The sequence below is a fragment of the Struthio camelus genome, chromosome 11, assembly GCF_040807025.1.
Source record: "Struthio camelus isolate bStrCam1 chromosome 11, bStrCam1.hap1, whole genome shotgun sequence".
Taxonomy (NCBI): Eukaryota; Metazoa; Chordata; class Aves; order Struthioniformes; family Struthionidae; genus Struthio; species Struthio camelus.
This window is the reverse complement of record NC_090952.1, coordinates 13647091-13674137: the sequence shown is the minus strand read 5'-3', so window position 1 is coordinate 13674137 and position 27047 is coordinate 13647091. Positions and strand designations below refer to the sequence as shown.

At 45.7% G+C, this 27047-nt stretch overlaps 1 protein-coding gene and 1 long non-coding RNA gene across 5 annotated transcripts in view; one reads left to right on the top strand and one right to left on the bottom strand.

Annotated features, from left to right (window-relative positions):
- MAMLD1 (mastermind like domain containing 1) overlaps positions 1 to 27047 on the top strand; it is a 276638-nt gene that overhangs the window by 216741 nt on the left and 32850 nt on the right. For 3 of the 4 annotated variants that reach the window (XM_068957705.1, XM_068957703.1, XM_068957704.1), the window contains one exon: positions 25044 to 26741. In XM_068957705.1, coding sequence (XP_068813806.1) covers positions 25164 to 26741 — 1578 coding nt within the window. In that variant the 5' untranslated portion in view covers positions 25044 to 25163. Of the gene's footprint in view, positions 1 to 3728; positions 3985 to 25043; positions 26742 to 27047 lie in introns of those variants that run through there. The other variant, XM_068957706.1, reaches the window with a different exon arrangement.
- Positions 15 to 11255, bottom strand: LOC138068820 (uncharacterized). The gene is made up of 4 exons (XR_011143574.1): positions 8939 to 11255; positions 5747 to 5841; positions 5048 to 5122; positions 15 to 3382 (listed from the first exon to the last, which is right to left on the bottom strand). It is a non-coding gene; the product is annotated as an uncharacterized lncRNA (long non-coding RNA).

Genomic DNA, 27047 nt, shown 5'->3' with positions numbered 1-27047 from the left:
GTCAGGCTGACGCGCAGCCGAGGGCCCTAGGAGAAGTTGGGTGACGGCAGCGCTTGACGGCGGGGAGAGGGGAGGAGAGGAGAAAGTTGTGCGCGGGGCGCTGCTGCCGAGGGAGGTTGCCGGCTGTTTATTGATTGCGCGGGGCGTTGGGGAAAGGTCAGCAGCTCTGCTGTGTCGGCAGGGACGGGCAGAGGAATGGCACGCTGAGGTCGCGCTGGGGAGGAATTCAGTCACGCTAAAGAAAGGACGCTTTAAACCTTTATTTACTCGAAAAGGGTTGTGAGGTATTGAGCTTGCACATTTACAACCCTTCAGTGTAAGATTAGAAAACCCTATTTTCAGCTTTCCCTGGGATTTTTTTTCCCCTTTGCTTTGACACTCTGTTTTTAGAGTCGAACAATTTTTAGCTTATCGCTGTAATTACTTACGCCGGCTTTTGTTTCTTGCAGAGAAAGATATTCCTTAGTGCAAAGAAAGACTGGTAATTCTTTTTAAATTCTGAACAGATTATGCTCCAGTTCATTTACGTTTCTTTTTCTTTTCTTTTTTGCTCAAAGTGCCTATAGAGAGCTACACACTGTTCACAGAGTTTGTATATTGTGTTTTGCCTTTAACCTGTTTGTGGGTAACTGTCGTGTGGCACAGCTGAGATTTAACAAGTCTGAAAGGGAAAGTTTTTGTCTTCGGACAGAGGGTAAGTCCTGGAGAAATCGGGAGGATTCGGGTCTCGTCTGTACATGGCAGTTACACTGATTTGCCAGCTGGTGTGTTATGTTTCAGGCAAGCTGCGTAAAAACACACGTTTTCGTTTTGCTCACCTCCGTTAGGAACCAGTTTAAATTAAAGCTTTTAGGCCATTCTTAGACTTGTGTTCCTGTGAAAACAACTTCAGTTTATATCTTTTCCTAATCCAGTGCAGATTTTTTTGTGCAGATAAGGTGTTAAGGAGATGGCTGGATGATTTCCTGAGTTTGGAGCCAAAGCACCTTAAAATACGTGTGATACTCTCCCCAATGCAAGGTCCTATTCAAGACCTTCTCTATCACCAAAGTCCACTTAAGCCCGGCAAGTTGCGCGCTGCCGGGGGCTGTGGCCAGGCACAAGGATAACCTGGGGGAGAGACACCTCTGACAACCCCTCGCTGTTGTGGAAGGCCAAGAACACGCTTGTTTCCTTTGTCAGGTTTGGCATACAGGCAATAAAAGAAGAAGGTTTGCCTTTACGTGAGGAAAGGTTTGTAAGCTGGAGATGGGATTGCTTTGACTGATGATTTTAATATTGCCACTTACTCGGGGTTTCTAAACTCCAAAATTACATTTTTTAAAAATCCACATCTTTTTCTCTGGTGACTTGAAGCCGCTGAGTTTATGATCAGGGTAGATTTTTAATATTTTAATATTAAAACTAATAAATCCTGCCTGTTAGATCTTCCTAGACTGTTCAGGTAGTTTGCTTTGCTCTCCCCCCATCCTTGAGGTGCAGCATTAAAGATAAACTCTTCTGTTCTCGCCCCGCTCCCTGTTGAGACACGCGAAGCGGCTCCAGCGGAGATGCTGCGGAGCACCACCAGCGCCTGGCACGCTCCGGCCGGGCTGCTCAGGACGGCGGCTCAGCAAAGAACACGCATTTCACCTGCGTTTTGCAATCTCTGTCCCCAGCAGACCTCGTGCGTGGGTGGAAGATGAGAGTCTCCTGGCGGACATGGTCCACCCCAGCTGTAGCCACATGTAGCAACAGAGAAGCTGCTTCCAGCTGCTGGTGTGAGACAGCTGTGCTGGGGTCTGTATTTAGGGCAAAATTTGGAGGGTATGGGGAGAAAGCTGGTTCAGAGGCTAAGGTAAATGTACTGCTGAGTGCAGGATTTACTCAGCGTTATTAAGTGTACTGTGATTCCTTATGTGTCTTCTGAATGCTGAAGGAGAGGAGAAAGAGATGTGTGCTAAGTTAGATCAACAGTAACTGTAAGAAAAAAAGACTAAGGTGAAAACAGACTAAACTGAGTGTTAGTTTAATTTATTAAGAAAAAAGGAGCCTGGTGGACCCAAGGGATACATTGCCTCTGAGCTGCTGACCCACACACCCTGCTCAGTGCAGAAGTACCTAGATGTCGGCATCTAAACCCTCTCCCCATCCCCTGTGTGGGGTGAACTGGTGAATTACATTCATACCTCTGAAAACTGTCTCAATTTAATAGTGAAAAACCTTATCAAAAAACACTTTTGCAAGGGGCAGCCCCAGAAGAAAAGATCCCTGGAAGGGGTTAAGATTCCCATTGGCAACACACAGGGAAAACTTTGCAAGGAAGCTGCCCCCACGCAGCTGCTGGGAGAAGGTGTGGAGATTGCAAACACGCAGCTGGCAGCGTTGGCCACGGAGACGTGCAGGAGGCAGGCTTTCAAAATCCAGGAGCTACAGTTCTCTCCTTTTGCATGATCGCGGGGCCCTGAAAGCTGAGGCGAAGCCGGGGGAGCGGCAGGCTCCCGCAGGCCGCAGCGGCCTGACCTGCCATGCCCGTGGCCAAGGCGCCAGGGCTGCGTTTGCTCGCGTGTGCGCCCTCCTGCTCCGGCGAGTCAGGCCTTTGTTCGAGGAGCTCCTTTCGCCTTTTCTTTTTTTTTTTTTTCCCCTGAAGTTTTCTGTTGGCAACTAGGGAGGCAGGGGATGGGGGGCAGTTGTAAGGATGAAGCAGCTCGTGAAAAGAAAGCTGCTGAATAGGCACGTTGTTTTATCTGGGTGGGTTTTGTGTTGTGAGGCCGTGTCGCGCAGAAGGTGCGGCAGGAGCAGCGTTCTGGCCCGTGCGTTGCGCTCCTGCCGGAGGAGCTCTCTGTTTCCCCTCCTGACGCTCCAAATCTGTGAGCCTGCGTTATCTTTTCCCTCCTCCCCCTGAAGAAACCCATTCAGTGCGGATGGCATTTCTATTCAGTAACCACCGTGTTTACACACTGTAAAAAATGCGAGCTAGTCTTGAGGAGTCTGCAGCGCTGTGCGCCCCCGCAAAGTGGCATTTCCTATGTCGGTTGACTCCAGAAAGGTCCTGTGTTTCCAGCCCCGTTTGCTTAACAGTCTGGAAAGACCATTGGAAAGTTAAGAATAAGGATAAATCTGTGGCCTGAGCATTAAAAGGAAATTCGGAAACCCAGACTCGGAGTGGGGATCCCAGCTCGGTCGGGCATTGACCGAATCGTCCCCTCCCTGCTCCTCTGCTTCTTCAGGTGCCCTCGGGGGTCTCCCGGACCGCGGTCGGCTGGTGGTTCCTGCGGCAGCGGTGGTAATCCCAGCCTCCAGCGGGAGATTTGTTGGTGGACCTTGGAAAGGAGCGGCGGTGGCCTCCGGGTTAGTAAAGGTCACCCGGCACCTGGTCTGAGCTACCAGAAGGGGTTTTGTGCTGTGAAGGAGAAAGAGCGAAAGCGATGTATTAACATTTAAAAAAAAAAAAAAAAAAGGTATGAAGCGAGCGTAGCGCCTCAGCTTCATGCCGGTGGTGAGGGACAGGGAGGTGTGACGCTACGTCCAGGCAAAACGTCCGCACGGACAGAAGTGCTGCCGCTTCGAGGCCCTGGGAACGAGAATCCCCCAAACGAGGCGACTGGCTTCCCCCCCGCCAACCTCTGCTCCTGGCCTGGGTCAGCGAGACAGCGAACCTCTCCTCGGAGGTGGGCCGGGAGGTGGGCACAGGCCGCTAGTTCCTGAAGCGGTCACGTAAAAAGAGAAGGGCCCCAGAAGCTCTCTGGCTTTTCGTCTGCGAACGAAGCGCTGAGGCGGCGGGGCGGGCAGCGGGAGCCGGGGCGCGCGCCGGGGCTCTCCCTCGCTCTGCTGGGCCGCCCCGGAGCGGCTCGCCTAAGCTCCAGAATTAAGAGAGCAGGGCGGAAGCGGCTCTTCGAGAGATGTATGTCTGCTTCCTTCCTGTTCACAGAAGCGGGAGCCCGGGGCTGTGAGCTAATGTCATTTCGCATAACCAGAGGGCTCTTCTTCTAAAGGACAATTACAGTAAGTGCAGTGAGGCTGGAATTTTTGACTTTAAAGTGTTTTTTTTCCTGCTGTGCTGGTGGGGACTTTTGGTTCAAATCAGACATTTTATTTTGGTGAACGATGGTGCTGTGATAGGGGTTGTCCTACATTTGCTTTTCAGGAGTTTTTTTTTCCTTTTTGCCTGCCTCTTGCTGTTTTAGTGTTGTCAGAGAGAACCCAGCCTGCTCTTCCATCCCATACCAAGCTTGATGCAATAGTATAAATTCATTTTGAACTGTTACCCTAGGAGAAGGGTAGTTTAACCAGAATTAACAGAGTATATTGTGGTAGAACAGCTCCTTTTTCACGCTGCAGTGGCCCTTTGTAGCCATGTGTTACTCTTGGTGTGAAGCCAAATGCACCGTTAAGCGACGGACGACGTTCTCCAGCACATGGTCAAGGCCGCTCACATCTCTCCAAACATGTTTAGCTTTAGGGAAAAGACCTCACACTTAAGACAGTGATCCACACCTAACCGTTGTCGCTTCAGAGTGAGTGAGAGACCAGAAGAATCTGGCTTGCCAAGAAGCCTTCGGGATTTTTAGTTGCTTCAGGGAGAAAGGGGGAAAGACCAGGCCGAGGGGCTGGGACTCACGGGTCCCACGCCGCCGCTGTCCGACTGCCCGGGGAGCGGAGGAACGATGCTCTGCAGGAGCCGACTGTAGTTGGACCAGTGAAGCTTTGCTCTGCTTTCATTCCTTTTGTTAATAATTTATGTGTGATATTGCAAAGTAGGAATAGCCTTCAAATACTGCGTTTTAAACCACTGTCTAGAGTGGTATAATGTAATCCAGCCATGTTGTGTATCTTGAGCATTTATTAAAAAAAAGGGGGGGAAATCTATGAAATGTTTGTTTTCTGACTCAGGATCAGAGGGAATCTGTAATAAAATGACTGTAAAATACAGGACAGTTTGTTCCCTACTAAGAGCGCGATGTACTTTACATATGAACAATAATGCATCGCTTTGCAGAAAGTGTGTTTTTGATAAAAAGATTATCAGTGCTGCCACCCCTCTTCCCTCATTTGTTATTGGACTCACCGCAGCAAAATTGCAGAGCTCCAAGTGCTTTTTCAGCCTTCATTCATCTGCATGATTTGCAATGACTGTTGTGATCTGGAGAAAAGAGGAAGTTTAAATTTCTAGCAGTTGTGCATCTATCCGCAGTTAACGAGGCATCTAATTTCTCTGCAAATTCAATACAGCTTTACCACAACCTTGGCTGTAGCTTCAAGTGTGCTGTAGTATTTTTCAATTTGTTTCTGTACCTTTGCTGTTATCTCTGTGTGTTAAGCTCCATCTATTTCAGATTTTATTTACTTGAAAGATGAGATAAAGAACTGGCTTTGTATCGACGCTGCTCAATAGCAGCCAGTGAGGCTTAGCAACCTTTTGGCTGCCTAATTCCCCACTGGCTGTGCGCCTTCCTAAACAGATACCGAAAATAGCCGATGCTCAATAGCGACTGTATCGCTACCGAGTCCCTCTCACTCAGCGATCCTGAGGCATTCAAAAAAGTACTGAGCGACTGTGACCATCTGCTGGGGGTACTCAGGGGTGTATTTATGTTACTTCAGTCGCCGCAAAAGCAGGGCTGCCTTTCCATAGAGCAGCACATAACACATTTACCCCACAGTCTAGGCTGGGAAAGTGAAAGAGGACAAAATAGGTACTCAGCCGAAACGTGGAGGGGGTGTCACGCTCGGCGGAACTGACGTTTGGCGTAACACCCGGCCGTACCTGGGAACGCGGCGTGGTCCCGCGAGGCCGCCAGCCGTCCTGCCCTCGGCGTCTTACCCAACGCGGCACCTCGGGCGGCCTCGTGCTCTCCCGCGCTGTGGAAAGGCAAAGAGCCCCGGAGGACAGGATGCCCTGCGCTGAACCATCCCGCTGCCACCCTGCCCCGCATCTCCCTGCCAGCTGTCGATGGGGCCTAGCTCGAGAGCTATTGCAAGCTCTTTGGGGCAGGGAGTGTCTTTTTGTTCTGCTTTTGGGCAGGTTCCCAGCACCGCAGAGTTGTGACCCTGTCTGTCGTTGCTAGGAATTACTGTGTTTCAAGTAATAATGACTAAGAATGGATGGCAGCGCAGCACAAGGTGGCATTGCTGCTGTTTAAAATAGAAGAAGGCATAATGAAGTTCTTAGGCTAAATGCCAATGTAAAATTAGCATTTAGCCTCCCTCTTCATATTTGCCTGTTAATTGGGTGTCACCGTCTTTATTGGCTTAGTTTTCAGAGATTGTTTCAGCAGTATTCAGCATGACTGAAATATATCGCACAGAATTATATCCATCAGTGTTTTCTCCTAGCAGGGACTTAGGTCATCCAGCCCACAGCTGGGAATGGTATTTATTTCACTTGCTCTGTTGTAGACATCCAGACACATACACAGCCCTCAGACTTGCGCTGTAAGAATCTGTCTGCAGAGTGAAATGATAAGCATGTGTTAGACTGTGCACGGGATTATAAGCTTGTTTAAAGGAAAAGAAAAAGTTGTAGGGAGAGGAAAGAACGGAGGGAATGATATGGCTTGTAATGAAACCCTCTTTCCCCTTTCAGTTGGGACTTCCCTAACCAGATGAGGGTGCAGGCTTCTCTTAGGGGCTGGTCCAAGCATCCTGAGCTGGTTGGACAGAGAGCATTTCCATCACCTTCTTTCTTGGGAATTCCTTTCTGAATAAATCCGACTACAGTGCCTTTCACATGAATTTTTTTGTGTCAAGTTTCACCAGCCCATAGGAAGTTTCCACTCCTGGCTGATCTCCCCAAAAGGACCCGCCTTCCCCCTGCAGCTGGAATCCCATGCAGGTCTGGGGTCCCGCGTGTGTGGGGCAGCCGGGTCTTCCCCACTAACCTGTGCCCGTTCCCCCAGGCACCGTGGGGCCTGCTGGCCTGCGAGAGCTGAGCTGGGGGTCACCCGGCAGCCTCTCCCCCCGCCCCCAACCAGCAACGGAGGCTGCGGCTGGAGCCAGGCTCTGGGTTCCTGTGCCGTATGCCACAGTGGTACCAGAAGACAGGCAATTTGCATTTTAATAGCTTCCTCATTATGTATTTGTCTGATCTTGTCAATATTTTGCATTTTTTAAATTTTGCTGACTGCGGATATTGTGGACTATCGAGTCGATAATTAGATTGCCTGATTTTAAACACCTCAGTGCAACCCATTTCTATAGCCCAGTGCTTTGACTGCAGAACAATTGTCCTATGCGTGGAAGGCAAAAGAGTTGAGCAAAGCATTTCGCCCAAATTTGCTGTTGTGAAGGATTACTTAATCAACGTATCTGAATGTGGGGACTGGTCCTTTTTGAAAAATAAAATTGCAGACATTAAATCTTCATCACAGGATTGAATTGCATTGCATTGACTGTCAAGTGAGCGTTGTTCTTCCTGCACTAAGTAGGAGTGCCACAGACTTTAGCTTCAGTGTATTCCACCTGTCTAATGAGGTTTTTCAATCTCACCTAAAGGTTGAGCTAGCAGCAGAAACATTGAATGCAAATTGCACCTTTAGGGCCCACTTTGAACCGCACAGCACAGCTTGCCCTGCAGTTGATGCTAGGTTTATCTTGATTGTTGTCTAAAGCTTTGGAATTATAAATGTTTTTGTTAGACACACACTTTCTTCTCCAAGTAGTGCAATTATTTGTATTGCACATGGGTTTTGAAATAGGTCAAATACGGTGAGTGCAGAAACAATAGAATCTTGCAATCTTTATATACCCGCAGGGATGAGGAAGGAGAAAATAAGCACTGGTATCATGATAAAAAATGTAATGATCATTTCATTCTCAAAAGAGCTGTCTCTGTGAGTAGATATGCAGAGAAATACCTGCTGAAATCAGCAGTAAAGTTTCCAGTTATTTCGGTAGTCCAGGTCCAGATATATATCAGAGTAGAGAATATTCTGAGTATAAAATATAGCAAAAAAGTAGCAAAGATTTCATGGAGCAAAAGACAAAGTCCTGCTTTTACTAATAATAATAAAAAAAAAAAAATCACTGACAAGCGCTGAGGTACCGACCAGAAACGTGTTTGACGCATGAGGCAGTGGAGCACGTGGACCTGATGAGCTCCATGACTGGCTTTGGAAGGTGGCAGACGGGTGCTGGGGTATGTCCGGGCAGGGCAGCACCCGTGAGCGGGTGAGCCTGGTAAGAGGCGAGTCTCGCTTCTTTAAATTTCTGTCGGGAAGTGAGAGAGAGGAACCAAGGGAGAGCTGTGTGCAGATGCTTTGGAGGGAGAGGCAAAGAGGCATTAGGGGTTGCATTATTTTTCTTACTGTAAATAGTTTTTTGTTCAGCTTGGGAAGATAGCAGCTCTTCCTGTGATTGTTCGCCGCGCTCACACGGCCGACGGTTTGAGGGTCCAGCCCACTCGCGGACCCGGCTTCTGTCGAGTGCTGAGTGGTTTGACAGTGGCGCGCTGCAGCAGCCAGGAGCGTGCTACGTGCTGGTGACGGCTGCTGCCACTTTTTCACGTGGCGATAAACGCAGTTTTAAGAGGCAGCAAAAATTCCTGCCTGATCATGGATTACCATTAGAGTCGAGCACAAACTGTTAGCAAGTAAAGGAAATGTATTTGAACACAAAAGTTAATTCTCCTTCCCTCTCTGCTTTGCAATTCAAGACCTAGAGATTTTAGGAGACAGTTAGATCTCTTTTTCAGAGACCTAAAACTGAAACGTGGTGATGAGAGATCCCCAAAAGTGACAATAAGACCCCAAACGTGGCAATATTAGAGCTGTCCATGCTGTCCTTTGCTGCCCCGTTACGGCACAACGAAACGAGCAGTTGAGTTTAATCGGCAGTTTTCAGCGTGGCCGTGCAAGACTTCGTAGAGGTGGCCGTGAGGTGAGGGCAGGGGATGCCCCGGGCTTCAGCAGAGCCCCGGCCTCCGGAGCGCGCCGCTGCCCTGGGGGTGGGAGGTACTTACCGACGCACCGGGTCGCATCTCGCCGAACCGCCCCGGGAGCAGACTTCGCGGCACAGGCAGGCTGCGCCTGGGCTCCGGCTCAGGTCCCGGCAGAGATCCTCGTTCTGAGCTCGGTGTTTCGGGGTCAGGCCTGGTGCTTTGCTGTCGGCGCTGCCTGACAAGCTGGTACCCTCCTCCTGGCCCACCTCCTTCCCCACGGTGCAGTTTCGTGTCCCACATTAGAAATAATACCTTATCGTAAATGAGCAAGAAGGTTTATTCTGAGGGAGTTACTCATACTGACACTTCAGACTTAGTGTCTTTGTTATTACAAACAAAGCTTATTTCTAGCAGAAATAAGGAAATGCTATGTAAAGGAACACACAGCGAGGAGCTGCTGGGAGAAGAAACTTCCTTAAATGAAAGGTCCCCCCAGTGTCACCACGTTTTTCCCAGGCATTGTTTTTCGCCTGTAGTTATGTGGTGTGATACAAAGTACTTCAGCCTAGGGCTGGTATTGCAAGTTAATTCTTAACTGGTTGTAACCAAACACAGACTTGATTTTTCAAAATTGCTCAGCAGTATAAACATAATGGTGAAGATGTGGGATGGTCAATTAGGACCTGCAGATTCTCTAATGATATCATCAACCATGTTTCTCTTGGCAGTGAATAGCAAATACAAAACGGTAAGACAACTCTTGCAAAAAAGGAGTAATCCAGGAAGAAGGAGATTTTATTATTGCAGGACAGATAAATTATAGTGCATTTTACCTTTGAAAGATACGCTTTACATTTATCCTTCCCAGATCTTGTATAATGGAAAAGAAACAGGAAAACTATATTTTGATTTAAGCGGTTTAAGAATAAAAGAGTAAGTTTTATTAGAGAAATATCTGTTGTATTTGATTGCACTTCCTCACTCCTTGTGCGGTCATTTACACCTGGGTAAAGTGAACATAAAATGCTCCCAGGTGAGAAAAGTGCTGTTTTGCATCCATTGTCCAAAAGACTGTGCAAAGAAGCAAGGTGAAGGACTAGGTCTTCGTTGGTTTTCTCCCTTGGATTTTTTAATGGAAGCAAAATTAAGAGGACCGTAAAAGGGAAAAGGAAAAATATAATAGCTGAAGCCTCCTAACTCATGTGCTTAATCATTGTACAACATTTTTATGCATCAGCACCTATCATGTCTATATAGAGCTCCAGGAATATTAGTTCTTAATAGTCTCTGCAGTGGTACCAGAGGAAGCACAAAATGAGCTGAGTTTTTCGAGGCTCTTAAAAAAACAGTGCAGTTCAAGATAATGCAGTTTATTTCAAGTTTGAGTACAAATAGGTATAAAAGAAGGTGCTAACCTTCTTCATAAAAGGAAAAAAAAAATAGGCAATGTGTTTGGCTTTTGATTTGTACTTGGCCCCAGGCCTGACTCAAATATTTGTGTAAGGAAGGCTGTGCTAAAAAGTGCAAGGTCAGGCGTTGGTAGGCTTCTCAGACTTAGGAAGGGTAAAAATTGCTGTGTTATGTAAGGCTGACATTTCCTGCCCATTTTCTGTCTTCCTATATCATGTCTGGCAAATCTAGTGAATGCAGCAGAGGAAACCAGCTACAACTTCTTTGCAGTCCCCGTGAGCAGGCTGAGTAGCAAGCAGGTTTGTGTTTAAGAGCTGGAGCACTCTCCCCCCAGTGCAACCACAGCAGCTGGAGGAAATGTTACAGGGCTCGACCCACAGCAGGCCGGAGTGTGTGTCAGCATGTGCTCTCGGGTACCGGGAGTAACTCTGCCGAGAAGTCGGTTCAGATTTTCAGTGTTGCAACTGCGAGGAGAAGTTGGCTCTCCATTAGGAGCTTGGGCATGGGACGGTTATGAAATGGATACCGATGCCTATGATGCATGCAGGAAATGCTGTCAAAGACCCAAGCTAAGCTGGCAGAAGCTTTGCATAGTGATCGGGATGGAGGTGAGGGGTTACAGCCATGGCAGGCAGTTGGGAGGAATCAAGTGCGTCAGTTTGAAGGACCAACCTCGCCTGAGGTCCATTCCCTCCCGCAGAGCGGGACCTGGCAGCCTGCACCCCTGTAGTCTGGGGCAATATGCAATAAAATGATTAGCCTCAACCACTTTTGTGGCGAAGCTGTTTCAATCTCCCTTGCATTTGCAGTCAGTGAGTGCTTCTCAGCTGCAGATCAGTAACCAACTGCGGGGTTGTGATTTCCTAAAGAGGACAGTCATCCTATCATGCCTGGAATGACCCTGTTCACCTGTGGTGAATAAGCTACGAGGAGGTTCACCGGGTGCAGTCCAGGCAGAGATTGCTGCAACAGCACCTGGGCTCAGCACAGCGTGTCCCGCGGAGGGCCCGGCTCGGCCCTGGCCGCAGCGCCCGCGTTAGCACAGCGCTTGCCGGTTACAGAGCCAGCTCCGTGCAGCCACCGCTTAGGCGGGTCTGAGCCACGGGGAGGAAATACAGCCTGCAGCGAAGGAATCGCCTCAGACAGCCCCCTGGAAACGAAATGGGGCTCCCCTCCTTGGGCTGGGATTAAACCGGCTGTTCTTCAACTCACCCACCGTCCTCTAATGTAAAGGTGGCTCCTGTGACAGATCAAAGCACTGCCAATGAATCCAAACTTTTGTTCCCTGTTTTCTACGCCCTTGTAGCTGCCCAGCAATTTTACACGCTGCCTTCTGACATGACAGTCTTTTCCTGATAGTTTTAGCAACGATATCTTCACTAGACCATCTAACCGTAACTGAAAGAGGACGTTCCTCCCGTTGCTTCAGAAAAATGAAGAGATACTGGCCTCCTAGTTCTGTATTTTAGGAGGTTTAGTAGTTCCTTCGTGTTTGCAGAGTTTGTCGTGAATGCCAGCACTTGGCTTGCCTGGCTGTGACTTGAAATCAGCTGCTTTCCGGGCAAGTCCGATTCCTGTAGCCCCTTCTCCGTGGAGCGCACAGTGCTTCCCCACGCGCACATCTGCTGGCAGGTTTTGCCTTTAGGGAGGAAAGGCTGTATTCTTGACAAAGCAGCAGATTTGGTGGCAGCTGTGATAAGTTAATACAGAAAAAGTGTATTAGTATTTTGCCTTCATCACTTTCCACCATTGGGAGAAAAGCATGTTCTTGGGCTTGAAAGCTTTCGGGGAAGCAGTGTAATTCTTGCGGGTAAATTGAAATGTCATAACTAAAAGACAGCAACGGGGTTTTTCATCCTAAACTAGGTATATACAGCTTAGATGTTCTGACCTTTCAAAAATGCGTTTGCTCAACTCTAGACATCATGTCCGTAGGAGAAACTGGAAAGGTAGTTTACTGCTGATATTCAAAAGGATGCGGTGTGTTTTCCGGCGGTACCGTTGTTTCTGAGTAAAGGCCAAATCTTGCAACCCGGTGTCTTCAGCTGAGGAGCCCTAAGTAGGATGAGGACAGTACCCTGGGATGTCTGCTTAACATCCTGGGCATAGAGGAAACCTCTATTCGATTACAAATTAAGTCTAGTAAGAAAGGGCGGAGAAAAAACAAACACCCTGTGGGGTTTTTGTCTTTTATCTTTAGCCCGACACTCATGTTACATGATGTGAACCCCTCAAATGAATAGCTGTAATATTCTTGGTGGAAGACCTGCTAGGCTTAAGAGGAAATAATAACTTCAGCAAAAAGTAAGAAAAACTGCAGATATGTGTTGTAGACCTAATCCACAGTGCGCGCTGCTGCCTGGCCGCTGCCTCCTGCACATCTTGGCCTTGCTGGAGAACCCAGGGCCAGCCTCAAGGCCCTGGTGTTGTGTTTCCCCGGTTTTCATACTCCCCAGGCATGTGGCCATACTTGTGATAGGGCAGAGGAAGCTCATGAACACAATTTATTTGAGAAGCCCCATTATCATGTAAAGAATTTTAATAACAGTGTTGGATACCATGCAGTAATGGGAGAGAAGATAGGTGTCAACTGGGAAATGGGGAGCCCATTTGTGAAACGTTCATGAGGCCTAAATTGTCCTAAAGAGTTTTCAGGTTCTCATGTTCCCTTGAGATTAAATTGGAGCCAAGAGTCTAGTTCTCCTAGGCTCATCTGCCAACCTCAGCTAAGGCGCTTAATCAAAAAAAGAGTCCCTTTACATAATTCCCTTTCCTTCACTATTAGCAGGACATACAGGATCCCATAGGTTCTTCTTATGTAAATCGAGGTATCAGAGGCTCTTGTCTCCTTATGCAGCTTCAGCTCTGTCAGATTTGGAGGTTCAAAGCTTAATCATCTGATTAACACAGCCGTTCCCATAATGAGTTTGTTCTCTCTTTGTGGTAAACCTGTAGTTCTGAAATACCTCATACAGCTGACACTAAAACATTTCCTACGCACTCCGACTTGCCCTAGCTGCTATGGTTGGGTCTTGCAACTGGTGATGCTTCAGCCATTTTCAAAAATACCTCTAGGGAATGCAAGAGCAAGCGTGGGGCTGTGCCCAGGCTGCTCAGCAGGCTGCCCTGAGATAGTTCGGCTACAGACAACAAAGAGTTTCAGGCTCTTTTTCCCCCCTGCAGTGCATCTCCTTTGCAGAGAAGAGGCAGGATGGCACAAAGCGCTCCCGAGCCGAGCAGCGTGCTTCCTGCTCTGCCTTCCCAGCCACCTCTTCTATTGCGACAGATAACTGCAGCCTGGCTCCCAGTCAGCAACGGAGGTTGGTAACCCTCCAGGATGATACTTGGCACTCAAGAGCGAACACATGTTTTTGTTACATGAGCATGAGTCTAATAAAATGGCTCACTGGTTTAAGATGCCTCTTTGTAAAAACAAGATGCAGCTGGATTTAAAAATTGTGATGATTTGGCAAGTTCAATTATTAACTTCTCTTTCAGGGTTAAGCTTTGACCAGAAATTTGCCGTGAACCCGTGGGCACATCCTTCTACGAAACTACATGCAGGAATCCTTCCCTGTCCTCCTTGATTTATCTGCCCAGTTCAGACCCAGAGTAGTGCAGAGCTGTATTTTCCCTGGAGGAGGTCATGGCAGCCCCCGTCCCTCCCGCACAGTCATTCCCATAGTGCTCCCAGGATGCAAAGTCCTATTTTAATACTTTGGTATGCTTCTACCCTGCTCAAGACAGTGCATCTAAGTTAACTTTGGGGGGTCCTAAATTGGCCTGTTCTGTAGTCTACTTTCCTTTCACCGTGTTCTGTGAGGAAAATTGAGTGTGGTGAAGAGACGGAGCTATGTTAGCTATGCAGTGTCCTGGTGGGATTGTTTCTGAACACAGTGGCTAAAGATAGAAGTGCACCATAGAGATGCTAAAAATACTGTCCAACTCTACGGTGGTTGTTTAGCATTTGAAGTGCTATAGTTGGCTTTACACAGACAAAGGGAAGATGCAGTTTTGCAATTTGAATATGCAAATGAAACCCTGATACTGCAAATGTGCAATCATATACTCAAATCTAAAAAGACCACTTTTATTCTTGAAGTAAAGCATTGGCAAGATTAAGAGATTAATCGGTCAAATAGGGCGTCGTCAGAAGTTAGCGTGATTGGATGGCAGTGTGGAGACTTTACTTCAAAACACAAAAAAAAATCACTTTGTGTGATTAAGGTCAGATTTTTACATTCCACATGTTGATGCTTGGAAATGTGTTGTCTGATAAATCATCTCTTATTAACACAGTAGGTTGCAAACAATTTCTTCTTTACATTTATATGTGTGATTTAGTAAACAGTATTTTAATATCAGTGGGAACCCATGCTATGCTTCATAGCTTTCAACAGTGTGACCTTTAAAGGCAGAACAAAGGCTTGAAAATTAGGGTTTACATAAAACTGAGAAGTGCAGAAAGCTTGAAAGGCTCTGTATTTCACTTCTGCAGCAAGAACACCATTTTCTCTAACATTGTTTGCGCAAGTCAGCATTTATGTTGTCAATTTGCAGTGATGAATGGGTGATTAACATTGCATCTAGGACAGAGGGGAACTAGTATCTATAACAAGTTGAAAAACTGTGGTTAAAAACTGAGTAACTTAAGCGTTGCCTTTTCTATTGGAGAAAATTACTCCAAAACCTACATATTTTAAATTCGCTCCTTTAGTCAGTTGTAGTAAAAGAGCAAAGAGTGAAATCCCATCCCCAGTGAAGTCAGTGTCCTAAAATATTTATTTCACCGAGGCCAAGATTTCAACCACCTTATACAGGATGAAAGCTTCAGGGGTGGGGTGATAGTGCGTGCTTGGTTTGGGTTTTTAGTGTCATTATTTTGCAGAAACCCTTTACAAGTCTCTGGGTAGTTTCTGAGTTTAAGTAACAGCCACCTTTCAAAGAGTGTGTGTTGGAGGAGCCAGAGCTCCTTCTCACAGTCTTCTCACTGGTCCAGGAAAGAAGCCTACAAATAACATGTTGCCAATGTACTGTGTTCCTATTCCAACTAATGCACACTGAGAATAGTAGAGCTGCTGTGGAGGGAAAGATGAAAGCGTGGGATAAAATGAAGTAGTCAGAGACAAATTAAATATTCACCACTAGTCTTTTGCTCTGCAAAACATTCCTGCTTCTGGCTTAGATAGGCTTCCCTCTACACCCACGTTCAATGAGAGAGTCACTAGATTCAAGACCTTTTTAATTTAATTGAGGCTTATTTTTATGGTTCTGTATTAATAAATATGCTGTTTATTGTTTCATACGTTGAAACACAAAGGAACCTCCAAGAGGCTGACAAAAGAACTGCATAAATGTGCAGGAGAGGAGCAATTCAGACCATTTCCCTAACTTGCCCATTTGTACTACCTTTCTAGTTGTGCTCCAGGTTCTGATACCACTTAGGAGAAACTTCAGGCTATTCTTTTAAATACTTTATCCCTTGCTTAGTCTAGTGTAGCGCTCTGGGACCAGTAGTGCATTACTTCCAATGCAGAAAGTGAACAGAAAGCCACATAAGAGCCCATCACTACGGTTGTCCAATGCAACCCAGCATTAGCATTCAGGAACAGGCACACAGGTAAGGTTAGAGCTATAACTCTTTGAGGGAGTAAGTAGAAGTATTTCAGCTGTTGATGCAAAAATGCCTGTTTTTTTCAGACTGAAATACCATTGTTTCCTATTGTTCCGAGAACTTAAAAGAACTTTTTGGCCCCAGGGTTGACTTAAGTGAAGGCTTTGCCTCCAGGCTCTTAACTCCCCCACCATGGCTTTTGACAAAAGGGAACCTGTAGTCTAGTAAAACTGCAGGAGTAAGTCTTCCAGGATTTTTAAAAATAATGCAGTATCTAGCAGAAATACTACTTCATAATTCAGGAATTCACACAGTTTGTCTCTAATACTTGGATCCTGTTGACTTGGTAATTGCATGACTGAGCCGGTGTCAGGGGCTAGAAAAGAAGCAAGAAAAGTATCTTTAAAATTCCAGTAGACCTAAGCAGCAGAAACATCACTTCTGGCTCAGTTGAGACTATTTGCAATTCACTAGCCTAGCTATTGCCACAAGAAATTAATGTAGTCTACAAAATTATTGCAAAGTGTTCCAGAGGACTTTGAAATTAATGGACTATAAAAAAAGATATAAAACAATACTGCTGGTATTAAAACTGAGGTAAGATGAGGTAATAGTGATGGAAAGGCATTGAGTCTAAGACTGATCTTGATTTACAGCCAGATATGAAAGAAAGGCTCTTGTACTACAGCTCAAAAAACAGAAAGGCAGAGAACTTCTTCTGTCTTCAGCTGTCTAGTTAATAACACTTGTCATTAGATGGAATGTGGAAGTTACAGCCACACAATATGCATGACGTGATTGCTCTGAGTCTTCAGATGACTAATTAAGAGGCATCTGTGCAGAAATCTTGTGCTAGCAGTACAACACAGGAGCATGCACTACTCCTGTTCCTCCAGATCCATTTGTCAACAGTAATTTTTCCCCTGAAAAAATTTCCATTTTGACATTAATGCAGAAAGCAGATGAATTACTAAGGAAGGACAAGATAGGAAGGTTCTGATCGTTTGTTTTGATAGGGCAAGATATCTGTTGGTGCCTTTAAAATGAGATTAGTAGTTCTGAACTGAAAAGTAGCAAAGCTAACTGCTAGTTCATTCTTTTTCTTTCTGTCTGTCTGTCTGTCTGTCTGTCTGTCTGTCTTCCTTTCCTTCTTCCTTTCTTTCTTCTTTTTTACAACATTACTGTCTCTTGTGTGAAGCTGGCTTGTGTGGGCTGGAGAAATCAGTATATTCTTGGCTAGGTTTTTTTTTTTCTACTTGGAACTGATTCTACATTGGCATCTTTGCACTGACGTTGCAAAGTCAGTTGCCTGTAATTTTACACGAGGGCAATCAGAAGAACCTTGTTCACTGACTTGCCCCTGTGTAGCCCATAAGGTGATTCAGTGTAAGGCAGGATGTAGTTGAGCTACACTTCTGTCATTATGAGCTTAACAGCATTCACACAAAGCAATATGAGAAAACCATAGTCATAGTATTTCTTTTAATTTTTGATTAAAATGTATTTAAAAGATAAAGCATAACACTCTTGCTAGTGTACACTGAATTTCCTGTTAGTTTCTGTGGTTTAGGGTTATTGTAAGATCACATCTTTCTGGGTTTGTCTAGTCATGATATTTTGGATTTTCGTGCTTACCAGCTAAACCGTGCAGTTCTAAGTATTTTCAGCCAGGATTACTTCCAAAGTCGTACAGTTACTTGGGGAAGAAGATAAAGTAGACAAAAGAAAGTGACAGATCAGCAGCTCGTGTATATTTAATAGCAAAATAAGCGACCTTTTTGTACTGCAGCGATATCATAGGGGAACAGAATAGATCCTCAGCTCTGGAGTGATGGGGTACACAAGCAAAACCTCTTGTCGTGGGCTCTAACAGTGTAAACATGGTCTGTCGGCACAGGTTCAGGTGATACATACAGGCCCGTGAGATGAAATATATTCTTAGTTGCTGTGTATTTACAATCACAACTTAATAAAGGTGGCAGTACTCCCTGTTACGTCTTTATTTTCTTTCTTGATCTTTTAACACAGTTTTGGGTTCCTTCTAAGACACAGGCTAATTTATTGAGGAAATAACTTGAGAGGATCGCAATGAGTCGTGACAACAATGGGCCAAGGGATCACAGCATGCTTCTGTCAAGTCAGCCAGTGTTTGCTCTACTGATGTAGATCAAATGCTACAAACGGAGCAGCTGTATTTAGGAGTAATTTTACATGCATATGGCTTAAGTAGCAATTTTGAATCTGTGTTAATATATGATTGTTTCAGAAGATGATAGATTTTGTGTTTCCACTGCAAATTATAAATTGGGAAGAAGCTGTAGTTCCAAGTAAAAAGAATCCACATAATACATTCAAGCTAGCTAATAACCAATGTTCTTTCATGGGTAAAATGACTATTTACATCCCCAGTTCCTCTTCCTACATCCTCCCCTCCAATTGCATATTTCCATGAGCACGATGAATAGAAGGAAATCCACCCCTGTGAATTTTCCCTATTCATAATCCTTTCGCCACCACCACGCCTCACTATGAAGGGATCTGCCATGTTTCCAGCCTACAGATACCCAGCAGATCCCAAAGAAGACTGGTACTCCTCTGGTACTTCTTAATTGAGGAACTAGGATATTACTATGTTTAAGCAAAGTAAGACACATCTCTGAAAGCTTAGGATCGCATTGTCATCATTTCCTGACAATACGAAATGACAGCTTTAACTTGGCCCATGCTGAAGTTGCTTCAAATCAGAAGGGTCTACCAGCCAAACGGAATAGGAAATGTGCTTTTAGCTTACTCAATCTAGTAGAGACAAAGTGAGTGGTAGTTTTCATTGCTTAAGCCCCCTTGAGGTCTTCTTGTAGCCTTGTACACTCTGAGATGTGAGTATGATAAAACATGCTTCCTTTGCTCCTGTCAGTCAGGGACTGCTTTGGCTACTCGCTGGTCAGGAGAAGGCATTTTTTCTTGGATTCAGATATACAATATGAGTTTCTTTTACTAAATTGCAGTCAGCCTGTAAAAATGCAACTTCGCAGATGTGCTAAATGTGCTGAATTCTTAATGCAGTGACAGGTTCTGCTCGAGTTAAATGGGATCTTTGCCCATGAGCATTTTGGGTTTTGTTGCTCATGTGCAAGCCAGCCTGCTGCTGAAAACAGCACATGTGATAGTTCAAGCAGGGCTGCAAGTAACTGCTGCCATTTACAAAGGTAGGTTATATCAGATCCACTTTCCAGACTTCAAACCCAGGATGGAATTGTCACCTTTTTTTTTTTCTGTGAACTATCCTAAAAGATTAGTAGGTCATTAAATTCTGCCTAGATTGTGGATTCATAAGCAACTACAGAGCACAAATCCTTCCAAATTGTGTATTTAGGGCACAGGAGAGAAATTTGTGAAGTTTTCTTGGTTTAAATGGAAAATTGCCAGGTTCATTTTCTCATTACATGACTGCTTTTGTCAGAACAGATAGAAACATTTTGGGCTGATGGGCAGATAGCTCTCGTTGAAGCTTGTTGAAGCCACAAGAGACTGCAGTCTTGATGGCTGAATGCTGCAAACAGTTTGCCTCTGGCAAACACATACTTCTAGTTTTGGCAGTGTCTCCTGTTTGAAGGAGACAGGCAGAGAGTGATACATTCTCTGGTCAGCTCAGTTGAGCAAACCTTAGACTCTGATTTTATACTTTGTAGGGGGGAAAAAAACAATTTGCAATATATCTTGAAAAAAGGAGGGTTGCAGCCCCGGTCTGCCCTACAGTCTCAGGGGGATGCTAAAATTCGCAGGTTGATGCGCTGAAGCGGAGCTGTCCTGCTCCTTTTTATGCTCAACAGCCCTTCCACCAAAAACCGAGCATGCTCCCTCTCAGGATTATTGGAGTATGCTAAATTTTAGCAGCCCGTTGCTGACCTGGCTTCTGCAAATTTCTGAGGTCTTGCTGTGAAAAGCTTTGCGTAAAACTGCGAGCACACTGGCAAATCCCAGGAGCTGTGAGGGGACTCTGAAATTCTCCCCACCTGCCCTGTTTCCTCTTACGGTCATTGCTCTCTTTTCTTTAGCCAAACAAACAGAAAAGCCAGCACCAAGGGTTTCACGAGAGTTACAGGGGTGTCCCAGTGAAAGCAGGTTCTCTGACTGTTGTTCCAGATATCCCAGTCATGGGTCACTATACCTCACACTGTTAGATCAAGAGAGTCTCCAGCAATTATGGAGAAACAGCAGTTATTTTGAACTCGAAGCAGAAGAGCGCGGCATGGTCTCTACAGGCGTTGTTTCAAAATGGCAGCGTCTTCCCAGGCTGCGTCTTGCTTGAAGAAGCTGTGTGGGTGTGGGTGTGGGAATCACTGCTGTAGGCTGGATCTCTCAATGGCAGCAAGTGGGGTGGGATGGTTGGAGATCGATAATCAGCGCCCTGTGGTTGCTGTAAATCAGGCTCAAATCTCTGACACGCTGCAGAAGCCAGGAAGAGGCACCGAACTACCTCGCCTAACGTTTTTCCTTTCTCTCGTCACTGCATTATGTTGACCTAAATAGGAATCTCCTGCTGTTGCTGTAGATTTGGCTGGTTTCTAATGGACGGGAGCTTGGCGCAGCAGCGTGGCTGGGGGAAGTGAGGCTTCCCCAGGTTCGGCAGCGCAGGCCACCGTGGCTCTTTCCTTCCAGATCCTGTGCGGGCAAAGGAACGAGTGATGGGTGGAGAATTAACAGGGGCTGGCAGCAGGGCCATGGGGCAGGCTGGCTCACATGGAGGGCGGGAACAGTAACTGAGGACAGTTTATATATTAAAGAGGGAGAGGAAGCTGAGCGACGGCAAAGCAGGCAGCCAGCTCAGGGCAGCTTATTCAGTGGGTTGCTGAAATCCAGTGGAACCACCCCCGTGAGTATCTATTAACAATTTAATCTCTCTGCTTCAGTTTTTGCCATTTCTAGCCTTCCTTTCTCCATTCCTTGAGGCACAGCAAGTCGCTGAAGGCCGGCACCGCCTTCTATGTTTGGAAAGCACCTGATGCCAAAAGTTACCCCGAGCGGGCAAATTTAGAGAGCTCGGTCTAGGAGAAGGTGCCGACAGGACTAGTTTAGCTTGCCGCGTCTGCCTTTTATTCCTTGCACAACAGCAAGCCTGCAGAGCGCTCTGCCCACACGTGGAGAATTGCTTCTGCACTAAGAGGTAGTGTGTGACAAATTGGATGTTTGCAACCACAGCTGTATAGCTTCCTTGGAAGGAGCAGCGTAAACAGTTATTATTTATTCTTGTTATACTACCATTATGAGCTAGCAGTGCTACTCATTTGTAACTTGGGCCTTTCCCAGAAACACAGACTTTTCATTTTGAGATGGTGGTAGAGCTGGGATCATGTCAGTCTCGCTTTTAAAAGCAGACCTGAGGTAATGGAGACTTCACAATCCAATATTCCCCAAGTCGGAGGGCCTGCCTTTGTTTCCCAGGTATTCCTGAACAGAAGTTAGCATGTGCATGCTAATGTGTTTTAATCAATTTTGACAAGGTCACAGGAGCCCATTCGTTGCTTGTCTGCTTAGTCCTTGTTTGCGCAGAGGAACGAAGCTTTCACATCCTTAGCCGTATGCAACCTTCAGCCAGCTTAACTGCGTGTGTTTGTGTTTATGAAAATGTTTATATTCACTTATCAGGTATTTGATTTGGAAGAGGGGTGCCCAGTACACCAATCAATGGAGAAAGGGAAGAGCTTATTTTGGTGTTCTCCTCATTTCTGTTGATACTGTCAAACAGCGGGAGAAAGAGCTGAAGTAAGTCAGCTCAAAGGAGGTCCAGGGCCAGATGGGGAAACAGGTAGTAAAAATGGCTTTAATGAGGAAAGAGTCTAGAAAAGGGTGCATAGGCTTTAAGGGGAGGGTCTCTAGATGTCTGAGAGTAGCTGGGCGAGTGAAAAAGATCTGCAACAAGCAGCTTCTTGAATTAGATCAGAGGCTCCTGGTCCTAAAAGTCTTAGCATATCCGCAATGGTCTCCTGCCGCTGTTGCTGTGAGTCTCTGAGCTCACAGTCTCCATAATCGGAAACTGCATTTCTCTCCTCTGCACTTGTCACACTGCCACAGTGGCATGTTAATGGAGAGCATTCAAAGGAGACTTCGGGAGTTGGGGAGAAAAATCTAGCAGGCTCCTAACAGAGACAGCAACCGCACAGGGTGCTCTATAAGAGTAACATAGACACACACACACATATGATGCACATAATGCGCGCATTTGCGTATGGAATATTTAAGCAAACCTTTTAGCTAACCTCCCCAGCCCAAGGAGAGATTTCTGTACTTAGTTGGTAGTTCATACTTAAGTGCCTGGTAAAATACCGTCTTTGTTTGTTTGTTTGTTTGTTTGTTTCTCATTTGTGATGTGCTTGGAGCAGAGGGCTAATGAACCCCAGACGCCTCTTCCCACCAGAATTTTTCTATAATTTCTTTAGTCCATTTTAAAGATGGTGTCTTTAGCTCTCAAATATTGGGTTGTAGTCACATTTATCTTAAGCAAATGCAACACTCTTGGATTTTTTCATGTTATACCTGCCTACACTGAGGGAAGTTGGTCTTCTGAGTTTAATGGTCCCTATGTGCAAATATTCACCAGAGACACAGAAGTCTTGCTTTCCAAGAGAATGTAAAATCCAGCTAATTTCACTGTACCTCTTCCAGCCAGGATTCTCATGAGAGCTAACCAGCAGCATCCTATTTAAAAAATCCCATCCCATTTTCGGAACAACCATGCCTTCCAAAAGCTATGGCCTTATTCTATCTGTTTATACGTAGTAGTAGTCTTGGGGTACTGGAGTTTTGTTTTCCCATCACATTTACTCCCCAGTGCAACAGTTAGTTGTAAAATATTTTTCAAAGTGTTAAGAAAGCCCAAATTTCTCTCCAGTAACTCAGAGCATAGGAATGTTCTATGGCAAAAGAAGCGCTGGCAAGGACATGCATGCCAGCATGTCAGCTGGCCAAGTATGGGAGATCCCCCACCAGTTCCTGCCTGAAGTTTCTTAGGGTGCAACTTGGGAACAGCCTGTGTTTATTTTGGATGTGCGAAGCTCCCGTAAGGATTCTCAATACGTGTCTGGGTTTAAATATAAGTAGTTGTGCCCTACCAACATGTTTCAGCCTACACAGTGCAACATGTGTTGAAACACGCAACTCTGTCTTAGTTTTATCAAAGAGAATGAAGGAAAACAAATTCATCCATCATTAGACAAGCACTTGGGAAAAGACTTGGGCCTTGTTCCATTTCCTAAAGCGAAGCAAATTTTGGCCCCATCAGCCCAGAGGAACAATCAGACCACTGATGCTTTAGCTATCTCTGGCTGTGGTGCAAAGGCAGTCTCTCGCAGAGCAAAGATTCAAACCACGCGTAGCACTGCTGACCGAGGAGGGGAGGCAAGAGCGGGTAGCTGAGCTGTCAGGTAGCCAGTGAGCGTTACACTGAAAGCCGGTGTCCCCGTTCTGCGCCAGCTGTAACTTGCAAATGGTTTTAAAGCAGTGCAACTGGGAGGTCACAGAAGCACTGATTGCTCTGGTAAGGGGTAGCACTTAGAGGAGACCTGGAAAATACCCATGTAAAAAGGTCTCTTTGCTATCAATTTCGTTCAAAACTGCTGTGTCTGTTGATGGAGGGTAGATGAATTCCTTCCAAAACCTGATGCAGAAGCTCTGTGTAGTGCGCAGACCTGCTTTTCTATCCACCAGCGCCCTGATGATCAGGTAGAATTAACTTGTGTCCTCTCACTCTCCTCCAAATGTCTACGTAAACTGGACACTCGTATGGTCCACTCGATTCATGCCTGGTTCATGCCTCGCAGCCTCCGCACACCCTGTGATGAGCATCCCGTTACACTGGTGGTACCTGCTGTCTGGGAGTGTAGAAGTTGTTGGGCGTTGACAGCAGGGACTCTTAAGCGCAACTGAGATGTGCTTAATATTTAGTGTAAAATTTAGAAGTTACTCATGCCCACCACACCCATAGAGTTGACAGGGTTACACTGGGATAAGGCAGAGGGGTCCTTCCGATGGTATGAACTGGATGTGAATTTTTTTCATGGCCCTAGATGACTAGCAGCACTTTTAATTGTAGGCTAGGGCTGGGAGAGGCTTTACTATAAGAGGAATAGTGACCTTCTGTGGTTTTCCCATTGCTGATGAGATACTTTCCTAAATGCCACCTTCCCCTATTGATAAACAAGAACATAATTCTAATTCTCTTAACTTGAAGCAGCAATGTTAATGTCTGATTAATCCTGTGACATACAGGTCATGGGTGTTAAGAATGAAAGCCACAGATAATTATATTTGGAAGAGATTGCCGTCCCACACTGAATTAGTGCTGGAGACATTGTTTTCGGTTTCACTTTCTTTACATGTATTATATAAGGAAGGTTTTTTCCCAAGATTTACAACTATGCCGTTTCTTGATGATCATGATATTAACATTAACATTTCAGTTTTTATGAATGAATTTCAATTTCTCAACAGAACAAAGCCCACACGGCCATAGATTTATAAGAATAAACAAAAATTAAGGGTTTTTTGCTGTCATTTACTCTTTTGTAAAGCTAAAACATCTGTGATTAGGAAGCTTGAAAGTTGAAAATCTGCTTAGATAGTTGAGATTTTTTTTTGTTTGGTTTGTTTAGAAAGTATGCCAGTTATTTCAGATGCACTGCCTATAAAGAACGTAAAACAATTTAGTTTTCTCAGGTCTGAATTTAAAATGAGTCACCGGTAGAAGGTCACTAAATTCAATCTGTGATTTCATTCAGATATGCCGTTGTTTAGACCTAAAAAATGTTACCATAAAAATGTTGGCATGTTTGTTATGCAGGGAGTATAATGTCGTAATTGAAATGGTACCAGAAACTATTTTTAAAACTTCTATTACAGTTCACATTGCAGACAATATTTTATAGCTTTAACATCTGTTTTAAGACCAACATGTCAAATTTAGCCTTTGTGTGACTATAACTCTTCTGATTTCAGTGAAGTTGCACCCACTTAAATCCTGATTGAATTTGTCTCACATGATTGGTTTTTTAATTGTGTGATTTAATTTTCAGTATCTCCGTCTCAGTGTTACAGAATGGAGCTTCTGAGTATGTTAGAATAAGGTCAATAACAGAGCCTTTCTTCTTCCCTTCCCCCCCCCCCCAGTTACAGGGATCCATTAAAAGAAAACTGGAAGATGATAGCTCTCCTGCCTCCAGTGGTGTGCCTGATGTCATTTTCCCTAATGACAGCAAAAGACTCTGTCTTGACGACGTAACGCTTTCCATGGGCCAAGGTACCAATCCCAACGTGGCATGTCCAGAAATGCAGAATTCGCCATTCTCCACCAGCCACAGCGCTTCCTCCCTGGGAGTAGCAGGTCACTCAGTGCTCCTGGAAAGCAATCACCTGAACGGCAGCAGCATCGGTTCTCCTTTTCCAGTTCCACCCAACACAGAAATAAACCAGAAGGGGTCAATAGGAGGACAGAATAATAACATTGTCCACTACGATGAGAAAGGAAACAACTTACAGTCTGTGGACCAAGAATTGCAAGATCTATTGGAAGAGCTGACAAAAATGCCCGATCCTTCTCCCAACGACCTAGATCTGGAGAAGATTTTGGGCAGCAAGGCTGAAGAGCCACTGGGGCTGAGTCATTCTCAACCAAGCATAAGTACCACTCCAAAGTCCTCCCCGCAGACTTCCCATTTGGAGAACCATGTTGCTAACAAAGATTTTTCACCAGGCTGCAATCCAGCTAGCGGAGGATCTCCTCAGATGAGACCGTCGTCTGCCGGAGCTAGCTTCCAAGTTCCTCCCTCAAACAAACCTGCCGCATCGCCTATCTCTACAGCAGGCCAGGGTAAGAGCCAGCCACCACCTATGCTTCCGGTTCCCTTACCCAACATGCCTGGCTCCAACTGGCATGCACAGCAGCTAAAGCAGCTCGCAGCTAGCAAGCAGGTGTCTACTACCAAGCAACAAGTTCAGGCTCCCAGCTGGCCAACTATGTCTCCTCCTGGTCTCTCTCCCCCCTACCGGGCAGGATCATCCCCACACCATCAGCCTTTCAGTCCCCAGAATGTTATGGTGTCTGGCATGCCCTCTAATAATTTACCAGGAAACAATATTCAGAGTCCTCAAAGCACGCTGCTCTCAAGCATGGCTTCTAGCAGCACCCCTTCCAGTGGGCCTTCTCCTCCCTACGGGTCGGAGAAGCTTTCCAGCCCAGCTCTGAACCAGCAGCCTTTCAGCCCTCAGAGCGCCATGCTGCCCACCCTGACGTCCACCAGCATCCCAGCGAACAGTATCAAAAGTCCACAGAACAACTTGGTTGCCAGCATGGCCTCTACAAACACTGGACCTTCTCCGCCTTACAGGCCAGAAAAGCTGTCAAGCCCAGCTCTGCACCAGCAGCCCTTCAGTCCTCAAGGTACATTAATCTCTAACATCACTCCTACCAGCAACCCCACAAGTATGCAGAGCTCGCTTTTTAAAGCAATGACTCCAAACCAGTCCAAAAATATGAACATAATTATGCAACAGCCATCCAGTAGCTTACAGCCAGGTCTGGTGAACGAGAGCCCTGTTAGCCAGGACCAGTTTTCTTTCAATAACACCAAACCACTGTCTCACTTTGCCTCAGAGTCAGCTACTCAAAAGATGTCGCCCATGTCAGCAGGACAAGGGCAGCAGTCTCTCATTCACTATCTCCAGCAACAGCAGCAGTCTCCCGCCACACAACAGTCTCAGCAGGCTAACAACAGCCAGTTCCTCCAGCAGCAATTTCGACAACTGATGCAGCCACATCGGATGCAGAGACACATGCAGCCTGCTGCACTGCCATCGCAAAACAGACAGGTGAGAATACTTCTTGTATCTTGCAGAGGTTGTGTGAAAACACTGAGTCATTCATTTGCTTATTTTTACTTTCCTTTGTATTTCAAATGTGACATCACTAAACTTCTGGGGTGAGCACAGCGTATAGAGGGACAAGGCACTAAGAATATCCTGGAGTTCTGACAGGGTATTTTGTGTATTTCTTCAACTGAAATGTACTATAATTCCATCATGGATTTTCTCTCCTCTGGCGGAGTGGACAACTTCATGCTACTAGGCAAAAAGCAAAGCGCATTAGGCAGAGCACATTTCATACCACCGAAATAA